At 46.0% G+C, this 22,511-nt stretch overlaps 1 protein-coding gene across 1 annotated transcript in view; it reads left to right on the top strand.

Annotated features, from left to right (window-relative positions):
• Positions 1-22,511, top strand: part of NFYB (nuclear transcription factor Y subunit beta) — a 142,180-nt gene that overhangs the window by 38,636 nt on the left and 81,033 nt on the right. Inside the window, exon 2 of the mRNA XM_069229002.1 lies at positions 4,538-4,631. Within this exon, the coding sequence (XP_069085103.1) occupies positions 4,538-4,631 (94 nt within the window). The remainder of the gene's footprint in view (positions 1-4,537; positions 4,632-22,511) is intronic.

The following is a 22,511-nucleotide window of genomic DNA, read 5'->3' as shown; positions in this document are numbered from 1 at the left end:
ACAGGCTTCTCCAATGAGTAGCTTGTGAGCTACTGGTAGCTCTTTAGCTGCCTAAAAATAGCCCTTCTATGCGCAGCCCAGCCTACTAAATTGGAAGTTTTTCCTTGGTAAAACTGATATATGTATGCCAGTACAGAAACGTGTCTACTCAAGATGGAAATGTGTGTATTTTCAGAACTTAGATGGTGATGTTTGGAGATAAAGGATAGAGTTGCCAAAAGCTAATATTTGAGGGATAAATCACTCAGATTTGGATGGTCTTATTGCTAATGTTATAACCTTGGTGCCAAGTTCTTTGCAGCTATGACTATGTATTATCTTGGTAGAGGCATTCTTATTACATTACTTCAGGCAGCCATGCCTAATGAACCACAGTGGTCACCGCTAATACTCTTGCATATGGTGGCCACCAATGTAATCTTGTCTGATATGATCACTATTACAAAACTAATACATAGCTTGGGATGGTTTTTATTGAACACAAGTAGCTCTTGTAGAAACAGTTGGGGTCCCCTGAGTTAGGCAATCTAGCTGTTAATACGGCGATGTGATGGATGAGGGCATGGGGATGTGGGGCTGGTGCTAGGAAGATAGGATAGACTGAAGATGTTTTGTTGTTGGGTTTTTTTTTTGTTTCTTTTTTCCTTACATTTAATGAGATTAGGGGAGCTGAAGTTTTTTAGGGAGGGCTGTAGTTCATTGCAGAGGCAAGGACCCGCAGCTGAGAGACAACTGTCTCCTATGCTCCTGCATTAGTGTTTGTGTGCGTGTGTTTTTTTTTACTAATAGTTTGCTGTTGCAGTTACGTCAGAAACAAGTGGGTTGGTGGCATTAGGTTTCTTTTGCTTCATTTGGATTAGAGAATAGCCCTGTTGGCACTAAAAGGTGATGTTTTGAATGTCTTGCTGAATTTAAGAAGTAGCCAGTTGGGGCCTCTGTTGAGCCGGACGATGTGTGCATCTTTGCCAAGGCCTAAAATGAGTCGGAGTGCCCCGTTTTGTATGTTTTACTGTCTGTTAGTTTGCTAATAAGCCAATTCATTTTATATCGCATTGCCATAGTTGAGGCAAGAGCTTACTAGCACAAAGGTTGATATTTATATGTAGATAACGATAGAACCTTTTCAAGAAGCCTTATTTGTTGGAATGTGGATTTGACCTTTATCACTGTTTGGCTAATAAGGCCGACGTCAGCATTCCAAATAAGGCTAGGGTGCCTCACCTTCAGTTTGATGTGAAAAGTTTCTGAATAGAAGGTGGAAGCGATCAAGTGGAGCCCAGTTTTTGTTTTTTGTTTTGGTAAAGAAGATTGGTCCGGCCAAGGATTTGTGTCTTCAAGCCATTAACTTGCAAACTGCTTTGGTCCATCTGTGTTTCTATTGCTTTGTTTGTTTGACATATTTGTGAATTAATTTTCTTTTATTGTGGTTCATGCGTTGTCCCTGTTGAGTGCATACAAATCTACCCAGGAAGACAATGTGGGCTTTTGGCAGGTCTGTATGGTGTTTTACTTATGTATTGGAAGAGAATGAGAGACTGGAATGGCTGTTAGATTACAGTGCCTGTCATTAAACTGTTTGGCGATTGGATTCGTGTAGGATACTCTTGTGATCCAGTGTGTCAATGGTGGCAGAACTGTTTGGGAGGCTCAGCATGCTTAGTGATCCTTGCTCAGATATATTTAAAATGCAAGAAAAACAAAGGGCCAGATGTACGACCGTTTCCTTTTGCGACTTGCAGATTTCGAATGTTTGCGACTCGCAATTTGTGAGTCACAAAAGGACATGTACTAATGTATCACAGACAAACTTAGTGATTCCAAATAAGGTCACAATTGACCCGCCTCATCAATATTCATGAGGCAGGTCGCAATTTGCGACCCATCGGGAATGGGCAATAGCATAGGAATGGTGGCCTGCTGGGACAGTAGACCACATGTCTCTTTTTGCTTTTAAACAAAGTAACTTAAAGGAAAATGTTGAGAGTTTAAAAAATAAAAATGAAACGTTCCTGTTTCATTTTTTAAGAGTATGCAGTGGTCCATGGGACCACTGGTTGCTCTTAAACATTTTTGCTACCGTTCACAAAGGGGAAAGGGTCATCTGAGGGACCTCTTCCCGTTTGCGACTGGCTTATCACCTACTTGAAGTAAGCAGTAAACTGCGCTTGTTTTGCAACCGCATTCTGGTCACAAAACAATTGTACATCCCCATCGACTCGCTATTAGGAAGGGACTCCCTTGGAACAGCTCTTCCTAATAGCAACTCGAAAACCATATTTTGTGAGTTGGTAATAGGTAACTGACTCAAAAAATCGGGTTTGTACATGTCAGAGACTGTTTTAGCAGTCGCAAATGGGCCAAATCTCTGTTTGCGACTGCTAAAAACGGTTGTACATCTGGCCCAACATTCCTATAATAGGAACTTTATCCAACTTCTCCATTAATGTTGTTGTTGATCTCTACACGTGTGTCCTTCCAATAACAACTGTAATTCCCAGTGAAAGCTTTCTTTGTGTCCCTGTTGACTTGGAAATATGGGATTCGGTTATGAAGTCACATGTAGTGTTTGTAATTTTGGGGTCTTTTTCCTCCTCCATGTATTGTTACTTTTGATATTGTAAACGTTTTGCTTTTGGCCAAATGGGGAGAATTTACTCTCTCTGACATTCAATCGCCAGTATATAGCGATGATTGCATAAAGATAACACATTTGCATTCCTCTGAAACTTGCTTGGCTACACTTAATTTCTCTGCCTTGGTTCTTGTAGAAGCTGTGCTCTGCAACTCTATGTAACACATTGTGCATATGAGCAAATGGATTATATTTTGTGTTGCTGATAAATTAAAAATAAGCATTGGTGAAGCCAACCGGTCAGGTGATGGCTACCAAACTCTGGTTTTGCTAATCATTGTGAGCTGTTTCTGTAACAACTGTACAAGGGTACTGCTTTTTGTGTGAATGTGCACATAGTGCAAGAGCAGAATGCCATCATGCACAGTGAAGATAGCCAATGGCTGAAGTTGGCTAACCCTCCGATGTGTGTTGTGGTTGGCGGAACAAAAGTGTGAATGACACAATAAAAAGCCAATTTATGAAGAAAGCTGTCTGAAAGCCCCCATAAGGGAGTATATTCTCTGTATACTTTTATTAAGATTAATCCCAGACCTAGTGAAATATTATAATATGTCCCTCATTTGTAATTGCATGAATATATGCATAGATATTTATATAGCATGATTCTAAGTGAAGAGCAGTGGATCACTGGAATTTAGTGGCTTGGGAGAGGATTTAATATTGTTTACATCAAGTTGAACTCCACCCGTTTTTTCCAGAATTACCCTAAAAGTCTAGGATTACTTGTACACAAAATAATGGTTTCTTTGGATCAGCATCAATTATAATTAATTGAATTACATCTTCGAGTATGTTGTTGACCCATTTAAATAATATTGTTATGAAATATAATTCAATTCACAAAACAGCTACGAAATATCCACGAGTCTCTTTGTAAAGAGAAACAAAGGAAATACTTCAAAGGATATACAAATCTAAAACAATGAGTATGACTCAGTACTTAAGTGTTCGTGCTGTGTTTATTCAGTACAAAAAGATTTACATACATGTGCAAACAGTGATTGTAGGGTTTGGTACAAAAAGCAATGTCTTAATGCAATAACCATAAATATTTAACCATGCAGCCTCTTTGAGGAGTGTCAACACGTTAATCCAGTTGGTAAACATCCCCAGGGCATCTTTGGGACTGTGAAATTATTTTGTGCATATTTCTGAAACCATTCTTGGGCACTTAGTGCAATTTGTAATGGCTAGGAATAAAGTTTGTCCAATAGCAAAAGCCTATAAGTCTCTCCTTTTGGCTTTGGGAATACAGACCTACTGCAATGTCGGTACTTGTTCGGCAATGCCGAACAGTAGCAGCAAAAAGAAAAAAAAGCACAATGAGGTATGAGTGTGCATGTGGACATCACTCATAGGCAGGCACTTATGACTCTTAAGACTTTCCCACCTTAATGACACGTCACTAACGTGTTGGTCACTTTAATTTACCCTTCCAAGATGGTTAACACTAATCTTGGTGCAGTAAATGATATAAAGGGTGCCTAAGCACTTAAAAATTTTTTTTTGAATGCCCCGTTTCTTTTTATAAACAAAAAGAACTTTATGAGGGAGGGAAGGGGCCAGTGTTAGAGCAGTCATGGGGTCAAGTAAACGCCCGGCCGTGGGAGCTGCAAGTGGTGAGCTAAGGAGGAGTGGGGTGGAGGAGGTTGTTAAAATAAATAATTCAAGCTTATTGGGAAGGTGTGTGGAAAGCAGTGGACAAGTTTGTATGGGGAGGAGCACGGAGATCGCAAGGGTGTGTCAGCTGCTCATATTCTGTCTCTGATGTTTGTATTTATGAGACAAAAGTGAAAAAGATATGGTTATGTATTCAACTGTGAATTCAGCTATCTAGTCTGCTGTTTATCTCCTTGTTAGTCTGCATTTGTTTTCCTGAGATTTTTTTCTGTTTTCTACCAGATGGATGGCGACAGTTCTGCAGCAGATGCTTCCCAGTTAGGAATTGCTGGAGACTATATTAGTGGAAGCCATTATGTAATAGCACCACATGAAGGTAAGACTCTGAATAACTGAAAACATTTCCCTGAGAAACCCTATATTCCTCGGTTGTTTTGTAGCTTTTCGCCTCTTTAAGAGTGATGGATTTAACTATAGCGATAGAAGAACATTTTCAAACTTAGTTAAAGGAGAACCCATACATTGAAGAGAACTGTGATTAAAAACTGCATAGGCTATTGAAATTTAAAAACTAGGGATCGTGGCTGTGATACCAACATGAGCGGTTGCTTACCTTAGAGTTCCCATGTGGCTCACTTCGACCGAACCCTTAACGTGTACCACCTTCAAAGCACTCTGATATAAATTAGCAGCCATAACCTAAGAGACCACTGAATGCGTTGGAGTAAGGTGGTTCGGCGCTGGTGCCACTGGCTGACATTGTCAGTATAGTGGATCTGAGGTTGCAATTGAAGGGAATGAGTCACAACCCCCTTGAATTATCTGCAGTCAATTTGGCTTGGTGTATGGAGAAGGTAGACTGCAACTGTCCCAGTAGAGATGACAGAGAAGCAGCCCTGTGTACTTCAGCACAGGTGGTGATTGGGGCGCAGGAAGGAGGTGCCTAGATCAACAGAGGAAGTGATGGACAGCCAATAGGGTTATCTCGCTTGTACTATCCAAACTGGATTATGCCAATGGCCTCTATCATGGATAATCTCTATCTATTATGAAAAAACTACGACGTATCCAGAATTCCGCAGCCAGGCTACTATTGCATGTAAAGCAGCAAGCCAACATCTCCCCTGCCTTGAGAGCACTACACTGGTTACCCGTTGCCAGAAGATGCACTTTCAAGCTGCTTTGTATCACCCACAAAGCTATACATGGAACAGGACCGCTTTTATCAGAAACTAAATAACCAAATACATCCAACAAAGAAACCTCCGCTCAAGATTGGCACCCCGCCTTAGAACACCACCATGCAAGAAAAAGACTATAGGTGGTACATCCTTCTCTGGGTGATAAGAGCCACAGATAACTTTCTAGTCTTCAGAAAACTACTCAAGAGTTGGCTCTTTCCTTCATAACCACCATATTCAAACAACTATGGACTGCATATGCCTATGGTGATAATCAGAAAAAATATTTATGTGTATATTTCTAGTTATGTATAGTTCCTTAGAAAATATGTATCACTACTATGTCATAACAATAAAATACACACACACTCTTTAAACCTGTTTGACTAAGTATATTTACCCATGGTTCTAATTATGTATTGTATTGTATGTGCATATGTGTGTGTATTCATGTGTGTTTGTATGTGTGTATGCATGTATGTCTATATGTTGTTTCTGTGCTTGGCATGTTCGTGGGTCATTGCATGGCTCCTGGGTGGGTTGTTATACTAGATATCTATTAATTCCTGGTCTCATCTTATCACACTTATCTACCCATCATCATATGTCATGTCTCTATCAAACTATCCTCCATCCCCCACCCTGACTCATCCCAAATCCTTTCTAGTACTTTCATCTCCTCAATAACTCTGCCTAAGCTCTTCCCTCCGCTTCCACATCTAACTCATCAAACCTAACTCTACTACCATGACCTCCCACACAACCCTACTACATTCTCTCTCATTTATCTCACCCTGCTACTATGCTCTCCCTAACCCTTCCACAGACTCTTCCCGCCTCCATCCCCCTTTACTCATCCCAAGCTTTTGGGTTGAGTAAATGAAGGATATACTCCCAATTAACACTTCTGGATTTCTTTCCTCCTCCACCCCTCCATTACTCCAGTCAATCTAACTAACAAACTCTCATATCCGCGGCTCAAATTAACTCATAATAATACTAAAACTGTACTCATATTTCCCGATACTAATCCATCACTAATTCTTGTTGGGTTCCAGAGTAGCGTGCTACTCACCGAAAAGCGATTCAACGCCTCGTCAGGGGCAGTAAGCGCTATATAAATACTATTACAATACAATACAATACAATACAATCTGAGCAATATTTATATAATACTACTATATTAAAAAGGTGATAGAGTGCTTTACATGAAACTACTGATACATAGGTCAACCAACATGAGAAAACATAAGTTCGATGGCATCTGTCGCTGTAGATACACATGGTCTGCATAGCTCGCCATCTGGTGTTGGGTCGGAGTGTTACAAGTTGTTTTTCTTCGAAGAAGTGTTTTCGAGTCACTGGACCGAGTGGCTCCTCCTTCTGTGCTCATTGCGCATGGGCGTCGACTCCATCTTCGATTGTTTTCTTTCCGCCATCGGGTTCGGACGTGTTCCTGTCGCTCCGAGTTTCGGAACGGAAAGATAGCTGAAAACGGAAGATTTTCGACGGTATCGTTGCGATCCGGTTCGAGATAAACACATACGACAACGCATTGAACATCGAAGCGCTTCGGTGCCCTTCGGGGTAGATTTCGGCACACCGTCGGGGCCTAGTCGGCCCGACCGCGTGGAGAACAACGCCGATGGAACGGACCCCGTTTCGATTCTGCCCTGAATGCCACAACAAATATCCTTATACGGACCAACACTCGGTCTGTAACCTGTGCCTGTCACCCGAGCACAGCGAAGAATCCTGTGAGGCCTGTCGGGCGTTCCGATCCCGAAAAACTCTGCGCGACCGTCGAGCGAGAAGACTGCAGATGGCGTCCACGCCAAAAGAGCATCGACAGTTCGAGACAGAAGAGGAACAGGAGGAATCCTTTTCCATCCAGGATTCAGACTCCGACGAACTCGACCATACAAAAACTGTGAGTAAGACATCGAGATCAGAAATTAAAAAAGGCAAAAAGGCCCAGGGGACGCCACTGCCAACCGGCCATGGCTCAACCCAAATTCACGGTGACCAACAATCGGCACCGAAAAAGGCCCATTCAGTGTCGAGATCGTCCGACTCCGGTCGAGACACCGGCACGCAGCCTCCTCGGGACCGAGAGAGTGCTAAAGAGAAGCATCGACACCGAGAGTTCGGTGTCGACACGGATCGACGCCGAGACAGTGGCGCCGAAGATCATAGAGGCCAAGATTTTTCGGCACAAAAGAAGAGGAAGGTTACCTCGGAGCCGAAAAAACAAACAACAGGGTTTTCGGAGCCGAAAAAAGCACCAACAGACCCAGTTTCAGGCTCCTATACTGAAGAACTTTCTATGTCTTCACAAATGAAAAGACACAGATTCGAACAGGAACTGCAATCCACTGAAGTGGATCACACGCAGAAGCGTATCTTTATTCAGCAGGGAAGATCAGTACCCTTCCACCTGTCAAAAGAAAGAGAACACTTCAGTTTGTAGCACGAGAGGCTCCTCAGCAACAAACAGCAAAGACGGTAACACCTCCTCCCTCGCCTCCACCTGTAACTCCGGCTTCACCAACTTACACCCCGTCACATTCGCCAGCTCACACCGCCATGAGCCACGACGACCAAGATCAAGACGCGTGGGACTTGTACGATGCACCAGTGTCTGATAACAGCCCAGACACATACCCAACTAGGCCATCACCACCTGAGGACAGCACAGCCTATTCACAAGTGGTGGCTAGAGCAGCTCAGTTCCATAATGTGGAACTACACTCTGAACAAGTAGAGGATGACTTTTTATTTAACACCCTCTCCTCCACCCACAGCTCCTACCAAAGCCTGCCTATGCTCCCAGGCATGCTTCGCCATGCAAAGGAGATCTTCAAAGAGCCAGTCAAAAGCAGGGCAGTAACGCCTAGAGTGGACAAAAAGTATAAGGCGCCTCCTACGGACCCTGTATTCATCACCTCTCAGCTGCCACCAGATTCTGTGGTGGTAGGGGCTGCCAGAAAACGGGCAAATTCACACACTTCTGGGGATGCACCTCCCCCAGATAAAGAAAGCAGAAAGTTTGATGCAGCCGGGAAGAGGGTCGCTGTCCAGGCAGCAAACCAGTGGCGCATCGCAAACTCACAAGCGCTGCTAGCGCGATACGACAGAGCCCACTGGGATGAGATGCAGCATCTCATTGAACATCTCCCAAAAGATCTACAAAAAAGAGCAAAACAGGTTGTTGAAGAGGGTCAAAACATTTCCAACAATCAAATACGCTCCTCTATGGATGCAGCAGACACAGCCGCAAGGACCATTAATACGTCGGTTACCATCCGTAGGCACGCATGGCTCAGAACGTCTGGATTCAAGCCGGAAATTCAGCAGGCAGTACTTAACATGCCAGTAAACGAAAAAATGCTGTTCGGTCCGGAGGTCGACACAGCCATAGAAAAGCTCAAAAAGGACACTGACACTGCCAAGGCCATGGGCGCACTCTACTCCCCGCAGAGCAGAGGATCTTATACCACCTTCCGCAAAACACCTTTTAGAGGAGGGTTTCGGGGTCAGGCCACACAAGCCAGTACCTCACAGTCCGCACCGTCCACCTACCAGGGACAGTACAGGGGAGGCTTTTGGGGCCAGTATAGAGGAGGGCAATTCCCTAGGAATAGAGGAAGATTTCAAAGCCCCAAAACCACTACCAACAAGCAGTGACTCACACGTCGCTCACCCCCCCCACACAACACCAGTGGGGGGAAGGATAGGTCAATATTACAAAGCATGGGAGGAAATAACTACAGACACATGGGTCCTAGCAATTATCCAACATGGTTATTGCATAGAATTCCTGCAATTCCCTCCAGACATACCACCAAAATCACAAAATTTATCAAAACACCATTCACAGCTTCTAGAGATAGAAGTTCAAGCACTACTGCAAAAAAATGCAATAGAATTAGTACCAAGCACACAAATAAACACAGGAGTTTATTCACTGTACTTCTTGATACCAAAAAAGGACAAAACACTGAGACCAATTCTGGACCTCAGAGTAGTAAACACATTCATCAAATCAGACCACTTTCACATGGTCACACTACAAGAAGTGTTACCATTGCTCAAAAAACACAACTACATGACAACCCTAGACCTCAAAGACGCATATTTCCATATACCAATACATCAATCACACAGAAAATATCTAAGGTTTGTATTCAAAGGAATACATTACCAATTCAAAGTATTGCCTTTCGGTTTAACAACCGCTCCAAGGGTATTCACAAAATGCCTAGCAGTAGTCGCTGCACACATCAGAAGGCAGCAAATACATGTATTCCCGTATCTAGACGACTGGCTAATCAAAACCAGTTCGCTCACACAATGCTCAAACCACACATATCAAGTCATACAAACCCTCTACAAACTAGGGTTCACCGTCAACTTTGCAAAATCCAACATTCAGCCAAGCAAAGTACAGCAATATCTAGGAGCCATAATAGACACGACAAAAGGAGTAGCAACGCCAACTCCACAAAGAATTCACAATTTCAACAGAGTCATTCAACACATGTCTCCAAATCAAACAATACAAGCAAGAACAATACTACAGCTCCTAGGCATGATGTCCTCATGCATAGCCATTGTCCCAAACGCAAGACTGCACATGAGGCCCTTACAACAATGCCTAGCCTCACAGTGGTCTCAAGCACAGGGTCACCTTCTAGATCTGGTGTTAATAGACCGCCAAACTTACCTCTCGCTTCTATGGTGGAACAGTATAAATTTAAACAAAGGGCGGCCTTTCCAAGAGCCAGTGCCACAGTACGTAATAACAACAGATGCTTCCATGACAGGGTGGGGAGCACATCTCAATCAACACAACATAAGAGGACAATATGGAACATACATCAAACAAAACTGCATATAAATCATCTAGAATTATTAGCAGTTTTTCAAGCACTAAAAGCTTTCCAACCAATCATAACCCACAAATACATCCTTGTCAAAACAGACAACATGACAACGATGTATTATCTAAACAAACAAGGAGGGACACATTCAACGCAGTTAAGCTTATTAGCTCAAAACATATGGAAGTGGGCAATCCACCATCAAATTCGCCTCATAGCACAGTTTATTCCAGGGATCCAGAATCAACTGGCAGACAATCTCTCTCGAGATCACCAACAAGTCCACGAATGGGAAATCCACCCACAAATTCTGAACACCTACTTCACACTCTGGGGAACACCTCAAATAGACTTATTTGCAACAAAAGAGAACGCAAAATGCCAAAACTTCGCGTCCAGATACCCACACAAGCAATCCCAAGGCAATGCCCTATGGATGAACTGGTCAGGAATATTTGCTTACGCTTTTCCTCCTCTCCCTCTCCTCCCTTATCTAGTGAACAAATTGAGTCAAAACAAACTCAAACTCATTTTAATAGCACCAGCGTGGGCACGACAACCCTGGTACACAACACTGCTAGATCTTTCTGTAGTACCCCGCATCAAACTGCCGAACAAACCAGATCTGTTAACGCAACACAACCAACAGATCAGACACCCAGATCCAGCATCGCTGAATCTAGCAATCTGGCTCCTGAAATCCTAGAATTCGGACACTTATAACTTAGCCAAGAGTGTATGGAGGTCATAAAGCAGGCCAGAAGGCCATCCACTAGACACTGCTACGCAAGTAAGTGGAAAAGGTTTGTTTGTTACTGCCATCATAATCAGATACAACCACTAGACGCAACTCCAAAACATATAATAAATTACTTGCTCCATTTACAAAAAGCAAGGCTAGCCTTCTCTTCTATTAAAATACACCTTGCAGCAATATCTGCATACCTGCAGACTACCTATTCAACTTCCTTGTATAGGATACCAGTCATCAAAGCATTCATAGAAGGTCTTAAAAGAATTATACCACCAAGAACACCACCTGTTCCTTCATGGAACCTAAACGTGGTCCTAACAAGACTCATGGGCCCACCTTTCGAACCCATGCACTCTTGCGGAATACAATTCCTAACCTGGAAAGTTGCCTTTCTCATCGCCATTACATCTCTGAGAAGAGTAAGTGAAATTCAAGCATTCACAACACAGGAACCTTTTATACAAATACATAAAAATAAGGTCGTCCTATGACCTAATCCAAAATTTTTACCAAAAGTTATTTCACCGTTCCATCTAAATCAAACGGTAGAACTACCTGTTTTTTTCCCACAGCCAGATTCTGTGGCTGAAAGAGCACTACATACATTAGATGTCAAAAGAGCATTAATGTACTACATTGACAGAACAAAGAACATCAGAAAGACTAAACAGCTATTTATTGCATTCCAAAAACCTCATGCAGGTAACCCAATATCAAAACAAGGTATAGCCAGATGGATTGTTAAATGCATCCAAATCTGCTACCTTAAAGCAAAAAGACAACTGCCCATTACTCCCAGGGCACATTCAACAAGGAAAAAAGGTGCTTCAATGGCCTTTTTAGGAAACATCCCAATGCATAAAATATGTAAGGCAGCCACATGGTCTACGCCTCACACATTCACCAAACACTACTGTATAGATGTGCTATCCGCACAACAAGCCGCAGTAGGTCAAGCTGTATTAAGAACTCTATTTCAGACAACTTCTACTCCTACAGGCTAATCCACCGCTTATGGGGAAATAACTGCTTACTAGTCTATGCAGACCATGTGTATCTACAGCGACAGATGCCATCGAACTGAAAATGTCACTTACCCAGTGTACATCTGTTCGTGGCATCGGTCGCTGAGATTCACATGGGCCCACCCACCTCCCCGGAAGCCTGTAGCAGTTCAGAAGTTACCTTCAATTTTGTACATTTGTATATATATTATTTAAACCTTTAATAGGTACATACTTACACATTTCATTGCGCGGGCACTATTACTATAGTACAACTCCTACCTCACCCTCTGCGGGGAAAACAATCGAAGATGGAGTCGACGCCCATGCGCAATGAGCACAGAAGGAGGAGCCACTCGGTCCAGTGACTCGAAAACACTTCTTCGAAGAAAAACAACTTGTAACACTCCGACCCAACACCAGATGGCGAGCTATGCAGACCATGTGAATCTCAGCGACCGATGCCACAAACAGATGTACACTGGGTAAGTGACATTTTCATTTAAGCTGTGGTGGAACTAAACTAGACCTCGTCAAAAGGGAAACAATCCAAAGCAGCGAAGGGAGGTGAGGGAAAATAGTACTGAATGTCATGTAGCACACAGAGGACCATATAAGCAACGTAAACCTAATGCAAGGGAGGTAATCTGTGCTGTGATGCCAAGCTTGACATTCTTCCTAAAATCCCCCCCTGCAATTGATTGCCAGGTCCACTGACTGGATAAGGATTTCTAGAGAAAGCTGAGCTTGCGATATCAGAGTCTATAGATGGGTAGTATTGTGGATCTCTAAGACAACCCGGCCTTTGTATTGATTAACCCTGCAGTTCTGTATGTGGTAGTAGTTGCTTTCTTGTAGGGAAAATGTAATTGTCATAAAGTCAAGGGTGTAAAATCTTTTGAGCTGTATGTGGGGGGGGGGGTTAGCAACACTTGAGACGTTTAGCTCTTCTACCTCAATAAAACTTATAAAGTCTTTGGACCAACTTTTCATGGCTTTCATAAGCCATGATTTGTCTTAGAGGCTACTAGGAAAGACCATTGCCAGATAGATTGCCTTGTATCACCCTCAATGCTAAACACTGCATGGGCCTGAACCTCTGTCTGGTGCCTCTGCATAGTCCTGCGGGAATCTGGATGTGACCTGTATTAACACGAGCATGCAGAGATCTGATTTAACAACGTTTGAATTTGTCTCTTGTGCTACCACCTGGTGGATGCAACACCCACTCATTTATAATAGGAAAGGACATACAAGTGAAGATTACCAGTCACTTTAAAGGTAAAGTTATCACGGGTGACGGGGCTTGCCGAGCGGAAATATGACCGTATCTTAATCACGCTCCTGCAGCCACCTACTGTAAAGAAATGGCTCCCTGTTGCAGTTACCCCCCACTTTTTGCCTGATACTGATGCTGACTTGACTGAGAAGTGTGCTGGGACCCTGCTAACCAGGCCCCAGCACCAGTGTTCTTTCACCTAAAATGTACCATTGTCTCCACAATTGGCACAACCCTGGCACCCAGGTAAGTCCCTTGTAACTGGTACCCCTGGTACCAAGGGCCCTGATGCCAGGGAAGGTCTCTAAGGGCTGCAGCATGTCTTATGTCACCCTAGGGACCCCTCACTCAGCACAGACACACTGCTTGCCAGCTTGTGTGTGCTGGTGGGGAGAAAATGACTAAGTCGACATGGCACTCCCCTCAGGGTGCCATGCCAACCTCACACTGCCTATGGCATAGGTAAGTCACCCCTCTAACAGGCCTTACAGCCCTAGGGCAGGGTGCACTATACCACAGGTGAGGGCATATGTGCATGAGCACTATGCCCCTACAGTGTCTAAGCAAAACCTTTGACATTGTAAGTGCAGGGTAGCCATAATAGTATATGGTCTGGGAGTCTGTCAAAAATGAACTCCACAGCTCCATAATGGCTACACTGAATACTGGGAAGTTTGGTATCAAACTTCTCAGAATAATAAACCCACACTGATGCCAGTGTTGGATTTATTAAAGAATGCACTCAGAGGGCATCTTAGAGATGCCCCCTGTATTTTACCCAATTGTTCAGTGCAGGACTGACTGGTCTGTGCCAGCCTGCTGCTGAGAGACGAGTTTCTGACCCCATGCGGTGAGAGCCTTTGTGCTCTCTGAGGACAGAAACAAAAGCCTGCTCTGGGTGATGGTGCTTCACACCTCCCCCCTGCAGGAACTGTAACACCTAGCAGTGAGCTTCAAAGGCTCAGGCGTTGTGTTACAATGCCCCAGGGCACTCCAGCTAGTGGAAATGCCCGCCCCCTGGACACAGCCCCCACTTTTGGGGGCAAGTCCAGGAGAGATAAGGAGAAAAACAAGGAGTCACTGGCCAGTCAGGACAGCCCCTAAGGTGTCCTGAGCTGAGGTGACTGACTTTTAGAAATCCTCCATCTTGCAGATGGAGGATTCCCCCAATAGGATTAGGGATGTGCCCCCCTCCCCTCAGGGAGGAGGCACAAAGAGAGTGTAGCCACCCTCAGGGCTAGTAGCCATTGGCTACTAACCCCCCAGACCTAAACACGCCCTTAAATTTAGTATTTAAGGGCTCCCCAGAACCTAGGAACTCAGATTCCTGCAACCTAAGAAGAAGAGGACTGCTAAGCTGAAAAACCCTGCAGAAGAAGACGGAGACACCAACTGCTTTGGCCCCAGCTCTACCGGCCTCTCTCCCCACTTCGAAAAGACACTGCTCCAGCGACGCTTTCCCCAGGACCAGCGACATCTGAATCCTCAGAGGACTGCCCTGCTCTAGAAGGACCAAGAAACTCCAGAGGACAGCGGCTCTGTTCACCCAAGACTGCAACTTTGTTTCCAAAGAAGCAACTTCAAGACAACTGCGTTTCCCGCCGGAAGCGTGAGACTTGCTACTCTGCACCCGACGCCCCCGGCTCGACTTGTGGAGAAACAACACTTCAGGGAAGACTCCCCAACGACTACGAGACCGTGAGTAGCCAGAGTTGCCCCCCCTGAGTCACCACAGCGATGCCTGCAGAGGGAATCCCGAGGCTCCCCCTGACCGCAGCTGCCTGACTCCCAGATCCCGACGCCTGGTAAAGACTCTGCACCCGCAGCCCCCAGGACCTGAAAGATCGGAACTCCAGTGCAGGAGTGACCCCCAGGAGGCCCTCTCCCTTGCCCAGGTGGTGGCTACCCTGAGGAGCCCCCCCTTGCCTGCCTGTATCGCTGAAGAGACCCCTTGGTCTCCCATTGATTTACATTGGAAACCCGACGCGTGTTTGCACACTGCACCCGGCCGCTCCCGTGCTGCTGAGGGTGTACTTTCTGTGCTATCTTGTGTGCCCCCCGGTGCCCTACAAACCCTCCCTGGTCTGCCCTCCGAAGACGCGGGTACTTACCTGCTGGCAGACTGGAACCGGGGCACCCCCTTCTCCATTGAAGCCTATGCGTTTTGGGCACCACTTTGAACTCTGCACCTGACCGGCCCTGAGATGCTGGTGTGGTAACTTTGGGGTTGCTCTGAACCCCCAACGGTGGGCTACCTTGGACCCAAACTTGAACCCCGTAGGTGGTTTACTTACCTGCAAAAACTAACAAACTCTTACTCCCCCTAGGAACTGTGAAAATTGCACTGTCTAGTTTTAAAATAGCTATATGTGATTTATTTGAAAAGTATATATGCTATTGTGATTATTCAAAGTTCCTAAAGTACCTACCTGCCATATCTTTCATTTAAAGTATTACAAGTAAAATTTGAACCTGTGGTTCTTAAAATAAACTAAGAAAATATATTTTTCTATACAAAAACCTATTGGCCTGGAATTGTCTTTGAGTGTGTCTTCCTCATTTATTGCCTGTGTGTGTACAACAAATGCTTAACACTACTCCTTTGATAAGCCTACTGCTCGACCACACTACCACAAAATAGAGCATTAGTATTATCTCTTTTTGCCACTATCTTACCTCTGAGGGGAACCCTTGGACTCTGTGCATACTATTCCTTACTTTGAAATAGTGCATACAGAGCCAACTTCCTACATTGGTGGATCAGCGGTGGGGTACAAGACTTTGCACTTGCTGGACTACTCAGCCAATACCTGATCACACGACAAATTCCAAAAAAATTCATTAGAAATTGATTTTTGCAATTTGAACTATTTTTCAAAATTCTTAAAAGTCCTGCTAGGGCCTTGTGTTAGTCCCTGTTAACATTTCTTTTAGAGTTTAAAAGTTTTGTGAAAGTTTGAATTAAGTTCTAGAGATAGTTTTAGATTCTTAAAAAGTATTCCAACTTTTAGAAACATAATGCCTGGTGCAGATGAGAATGTGGTGGAACTCGACCTCACACCTTACCTTCATCTTAAGACGAGGGAGCTAAGGTCTCTCTGCAAAATAAAGAAAATCCCAATTGGCTTAAGACCCTCCAAACAACCGCTCCAGGAGCTTTTGGCAGAGTTTGAAAAAGCCAACCCCTCTGAGGATGACAACCCAGAGGATGATGTTAGTGACTTGGAGGAGAATCCCCCCCTTCCAGTCCTAATTAGGGAGATCAGGGACCCTCAATACCTGACTCCAACTGTGTTAGTCAGAGATGCTGCTTTCCTCACAGGAGGGGCCAGCACCTCTGAAATCACTGAGGATAGCCTCAGTGAAGATGACCTCCTGTTAGCCAGGATGGCCAAAAGATTGGCTTTGGAAAGACAGATCCTAGCCATAGAAAGGGAAAGACAAGAGATGGGCCTAGGTCCCATCAATGGTGGCAGCAACTTAAATAGGGTCAGAGATTCTCCTGACATGTTAAAAATCCCTAAAGGGATTGTGACTAAATATGAAGATGGTGATGACATCACCAAATGGTTCACAGCTTTTGAGAGGGCTTGTGCAACCAGCAAAGTAAACAGATCTCACTGGGGTGCTCTCCTTTGGGAAATGTTCACTGGAAAGTGTAGGGATAGACTCCTCTCACTCTCTGGAAAAGATGCAGAATCTTATGACCTCATGAAGGGTAGGTACCCTGATTGAGGGCTTTGGATTCTCCACTGAGGAGTATAGAATTAGATTCAGGGGGGCTCAAAAATCCTCGAGCCAGACCTGGGTTGATTTTGTAGACTACTCAGTGAAAACACTAGATGTTTGGGTAACTGGAAATGAAGTGCATGACTATGTTGGGCTTTATAATTTGTTTATGAAAGAACACATTTTAAGTAACTGCTTCAATGAAAAGTTGCATCAGTATCTGGTAGACCTAGGTCCAATTTCTCCCCAAGAATTGGGAAAGAAGGCAGACCACTGGGTCAAGACTAGGGTAACCAAAACTTCCACTGGGGGTGACCAAAAGAAAGGGGTTACAAAGCCTCCCCAGGAGAAAGTGGGTGACACTAGAAACAAAGAAAGAGTCCTCTGTAGGCCCCCAAAAACCAGAACAGGTGGGTGGGCCCCAAGACACAACCCAAAACAAAGGTAGGTACCAGGGTAAGAACTGGGATGCCACTAAGGCATGGTGTGCCATAACTGTAGACAGACAGGGCACCACACCAAGGACACTTCTTGTCCCAAAAACAAACCCCCTAGCAAAATCCCAGGGGTAACCAGTGTAGCCATTGGGGATGACTCCTCAGATGAGGAGGTCTTTATAGCCTTCAACTGGAAAAAGGTCCCAACAGGTGAGTTGGAGATTCCAGAGGGAAGTAGACACTTCCACCACCTACTGGTGAATGGAATCCCAGCCACTGCCCTGAGAGAGACTTGTGCCAGTCACACTATTGTGCATGACAGGCTGGTGTTGTCAAACCAGTACATTCCAGGTGAGACTGCCAGAGTAAGAGTTAGCCCAGACAGGGTCACTGATAGGCCTGTGGCTTTTGTGCCCATAGAAGTGGGTGGGACTTTTAGCTGGAGAAGGGTGGTAGTCAGTACAGACCTCCCCCTTGATTTTCTCCTTGGAAATGACTACCGAGAGGTTAGTCAGAGCCCAAGAGAGGAAATGGTCCAGTGCCAGTCCTCTCCCAAGGATTCTGGAGGTCCTGCCTCTGCAGTAAATGCAAGTAGGCCCCAGAAGAAAAAGAAAAGAAAACTGTGTAGGAAGGGTGGACAACCTTTAGCCAAGGTTCCAGCAAGCCAAGGAGATTCTGCTCCAGTAGGGGAGAACTCCAAATGTGGCACTGGTAAAGTCCAACCTGACCCACAAGAAGTCCTGGCTAGTCAGGCAACTGTTAAGCCTGAGTGGGTGGCTCCTCAGCTAACAGAAGAAAGAGTGGAAGAAGGGTGTTTACTACAAGATGTAGTAACCCCCCACTCTAACAAAGCAGACAGGCACCCTGAACCCAAAGAAGCCTGTAACTTAGCCCCTTCCCTTGTAGGTGAAGAGCTAAAGGTGTGGTTCTGGGCACTGACAGCTGTCAGTTGCCTCTGCTGGGTGTTAGCCTTTAAGGCTGCACTATCCTTGGCATGGTGTTCTGACCCCATGGCAAATAGCAAGTTAGGCCCCCTGACCCTGTTGGTCATGGTGGGGTTACTCCAGCTCTGGGTAACCTCTTTGGGTAAGCTAGGGGTGACCCTGGCTAAGATAAGATTAGCAGAGGTGGATACCTCTAACCCCAAAATAGAGAGAATGGGTGGAGACATTAAAAGCACAGACAAGAGGCAATTCAGACTAGGTCCTATCACTGTGGAAGTGGGTCAATTCCCCAGAGGGAATGACCTGAACAGGAGGATGTAAGGCAGAGTAGGCCCTGCAACAAACCAGCCTATTTCCTCTACTCTTCCTCGCCTGACAGACTAGGAAGACTCTCACAGCTTTGGCTGAGTCTCCTGGCCTTTGGGCTGGGGCTGGGGGTGGGGGGGGGGGGGCTTGTGTAAAGAAATGGCTCCCTGTTGCAGTTAGCCCCAATTTTTGCCTGATACTGATGCTGACTTGACTGAGAAGTGTGCTAACCAGGCCCCAGCACCAGTGTTCTTTCACCTAAAATGTACCATTGTCTCCACAATTGGCACAACCCTGGCACCCAGGTAAGTCCCTTGTAACTGGTACCCCTGGTACCAAGGGCCCTGATGCCAGGGAAGGTCTCTAAGGGCTGCAGCATGTCTTATGCCACCCTAGGGACCCCCTCACTCAGCACAGACACACTGCTTGCCAGCTTGTGGGTGCTGGTGGGGAGAAAATGACTAAGTCGACATGGCACTCCCCTCAGGGTGCCATGCCAACCTCACACTGCCTATGGTATAGGTAAGTCACCCCTCTAACAGGCCTTACAGCCCTAGGGCAGGGTGCACTATACCACAGGTGAGGGCATAGGTGCATGAGCACTATGCCCCTACAGTGTCTAAGCAAAACCTTAGACATTGTAAGTGCAGGGTAGCCATAAGAGTATATGGTCTGGGAGTCTGTCAAAAACGAACTCCACAGCTCCATAATGGCTACACTGAATACTGGGAAGTTTGGTATCAAACTTCTCAGAATAATAAACCCACACTGATGCCAGTGTTGGATTTATAAAAACATGCACTCAGAGGGCATCTTAGAGATGCCCCCTGTATTTTACCCAATAGTTCAGTGCAGGACTGACTGGTCTGTGCCAGCCTGCTGCTGAGAGACGAGTTTCTGACCCCATGCGGTGAGAGCCTTTGTGCTCTCTGAGGACAGAAACAAAAGCCTGCTCTGGGTGAAGGTGCTTCACACCTCCCCCCTGCAGGAACTGTAACACCTAGCAGTGAGCTTCAAAGGCTCAGGCTTCGTGTTACAATGCCCCAGGGCACTCCAGCTAGTAGAGATGCCCGCCCCCTGGACACAGCCCCCACTTTTGGCGGCAAGTCCAGGAGAGATAGTGAGAAAAACAAGGAGGAGTCACTGGCCAGTCAGGACAGCCCCTAAGGTGTCCTGAGCTGAGGTAAGACTGACTTTTAGAAATCCTCCATCTTGCAGATGGAGGATTCCCCCAATAGGATTAGGGATGTACCCCCCTCCCCTCAGGGAGGAGGCACAAAGAGGGTGTAGCCACCCTCAGGGCTAGTAGCCATTGGCTACTAACCTCCCAGACCTAAACACGCCCTTAAATTTAGTATTTAAGGGCTCCCCAGAACCTAGGAACTCAGATTCCTGCAACCTAAGAAGAAGAGGACTGCTAAGCTGAAAAACCCTGCAGAAGAAGACGGAGACACCAACTGCTTTGGCCCCAGCTCTACCGGCCTGTCTCCCCACTTCGAAAAGACACTGCTCCAGCGACACTTTCCCCAGGACCAGCGACCTCTGAATCCTCAGAGGACTGCCCTGCTCTAGAAGGACCAAGAAACTCCTGAGGACAGTGGCTCTGTTCACCCAAGACTGCAAATTTGTTTCCAAAGAAGCAACTTCAAGACAACTGCGTTTCCCGCCGGAAGCGTGAGACTTGCTACTCTGCACCAGACGCCCCTGGCTCGACTTGTGGAGAAACAACACTTCAGGGAGGACTCCCCGGCGACTACGAGACCGTGAGTAGCCAGAGTTGTCCCCCCTGAGTCACCACAGCGACGCCTGCAGAGGGAATCCCGAGGCTCCCCCTGACCACGGCTGCCTGACTCCCAGATCCCGACGCCTGGTAAAGACTCTGCACCCGCAGCCCCCAGGACCTGAATGATCGGAACCCCAGTGCAGGAGTGACCCCCAGGAGGCCCTCTCCCTTGCCCAGGTGGTGGCTACCCTGAGGAGCCCCCCCTTGCCTGCATCGCTGAAGAGACCCCTTGGTCTCCCATTGATTTACATTGGAAACCCGACGCGTGTTTGCACACTGCACCCGGCCACTCCCGTGCTGCTGAGGGTGTACTTTCTGTGCTAACTTGTGTTCCCCCCCAGTGCCCTACAAAACACCCCTGGTCTGCCCTCCGAAGACGCAGGTACTTACCTGCTGGCAGACTGGAACCGGGGCACCCCCTTCTCCGTTGAAGCCTATGTGTTTTGGGCACCACTTTGAACTCTGCACCTGACCGGCCCTGAGATGCTGGTGTGGTAACTTTGGGGTTGCTCTGAACCCCCAACGGTGGGCTACCTTGGACCCAAACTTGAACCCCGTAGGTGGTTTACTTACCTGCAAAAACTAACAAACTCTTACTCCCCCTAGGAACTGTGAAAATTGCACTAAGTGTCTAGTTTTAAAATAGCTATACGTGATTTATTTGAAAAGTATATATGCTATTGTGATTATTCAAAGTTCCTAAAGTACCTACCTGCGATACCTTTCATTTAAAGTATTACAAGTAAAATTTGAAACTGTGGTTCCTAAAATAAACTAAGAAAATATATTTTTCCATACAAAAACCTATCGGCCTGGAATTGTCTCCGAGTGTGTGTTCCTCATTTATTGCCTGTGTGTGTACAACAAATGCTTAACACTACTCCTTTGATAAGCCTACTGCTCGACCACACTACCACAAAATAGAGCATTAGTATTATCTCTTTTTGCCACTATCTTACCTCTAAGGGGAACCCTTGGACTCTGTGCATACTATTCCTTACTTTGAAATAGTGCATACAGAGCCAACTTCCTACACCTACCAATCCTACATTATCCTCACACCCCTGATGATCGATGTGATCTAATTTGTACACGTGGGCCCACACAACTCCAAATGCCCCCTATTTGGTGGATTAAGCGGGCCTCTGCAGTGTCTATGTGCCTGGTGGGCGGCGCGGTCTGCTACTGACCAGAGGGGACATTGGTGGCTGCTGCTGCCGTTCGAGGTTGGGAGTGAGTGAGCCCTGACCTAGGGCTGCACGACCCGCAAATGGGCCCCTGGAGGAGGAGACCCCGGGCGACCTCTTTTAGCCCAGACTTGTGGGTGCTTGGCCCATTTCTAGGCCACCACTTGCATCAAGGCGACTGCCATCCGGGCCCTACACTCTGGTATTTGAAAAGAAGCCATTGACGTGTGCGAAGAGTCCATTGACTTTGGACTGAGGGGGGCCACTCCTGCTGAATTTGTGGCATTACCCAGTGTGTTCCAGTGCCTTGTGGCTTCAAGTGACCTGGACCTGGCTGCAACTGCCGTTGCATGCCAAGTGCGCTCTGCGCTCTGGGTACTTGGGGTGCGATTCAGTGACCCTAAAGTAGCGCCGTGGATATAGTAGGTGTCCCTTAGTTTACTGACTTTTTTCTCCACCAACAAAGGCCGGACGCTCTACTGCGCTGCTCCCTGACTGGTGCTTGGTGACTGTAATGCTTTATTGGGGCTAGGTCGCCCCGCACTTACTTGATTGCTGAATTCAATTGGAGGAATACTGCAGAGCGTGGGAAGTAGTCTTTGTCTCACCTGACTACATGCGCAGTTGTTCCGTGTTCACCTGAGGGGACTATCAAGAACAATCCTGTTACTTATGCCACGCTATTACGGCAGTGCCTCTCAAAACTCCATTTTGACCAGCACAAAACACCTAGGTCGCAGGATGGGGCTCCTGAGGATGTGAGGTCTGC

The sequence above is a fragment of the Pleurodeles waltl genome, chromosome 4_1, assembly GCF_031143425.1.
Source record: "Pleurodeles waltl isolate 20211129_DDA chromosome 4_1, aPleWal1.hap1.20221129, whole genome shotgun sequence".
NCBI lineage: Eukaryota > Metazoa > Chordata > Amphibia > Caudata > Salamandridae > Pleurodeles > Pleurodeles waltl.
Note: the sequence above shows the minus strand (reverse complement) of the source record. Positions and strands in the feature narration are given on the sequence as shown.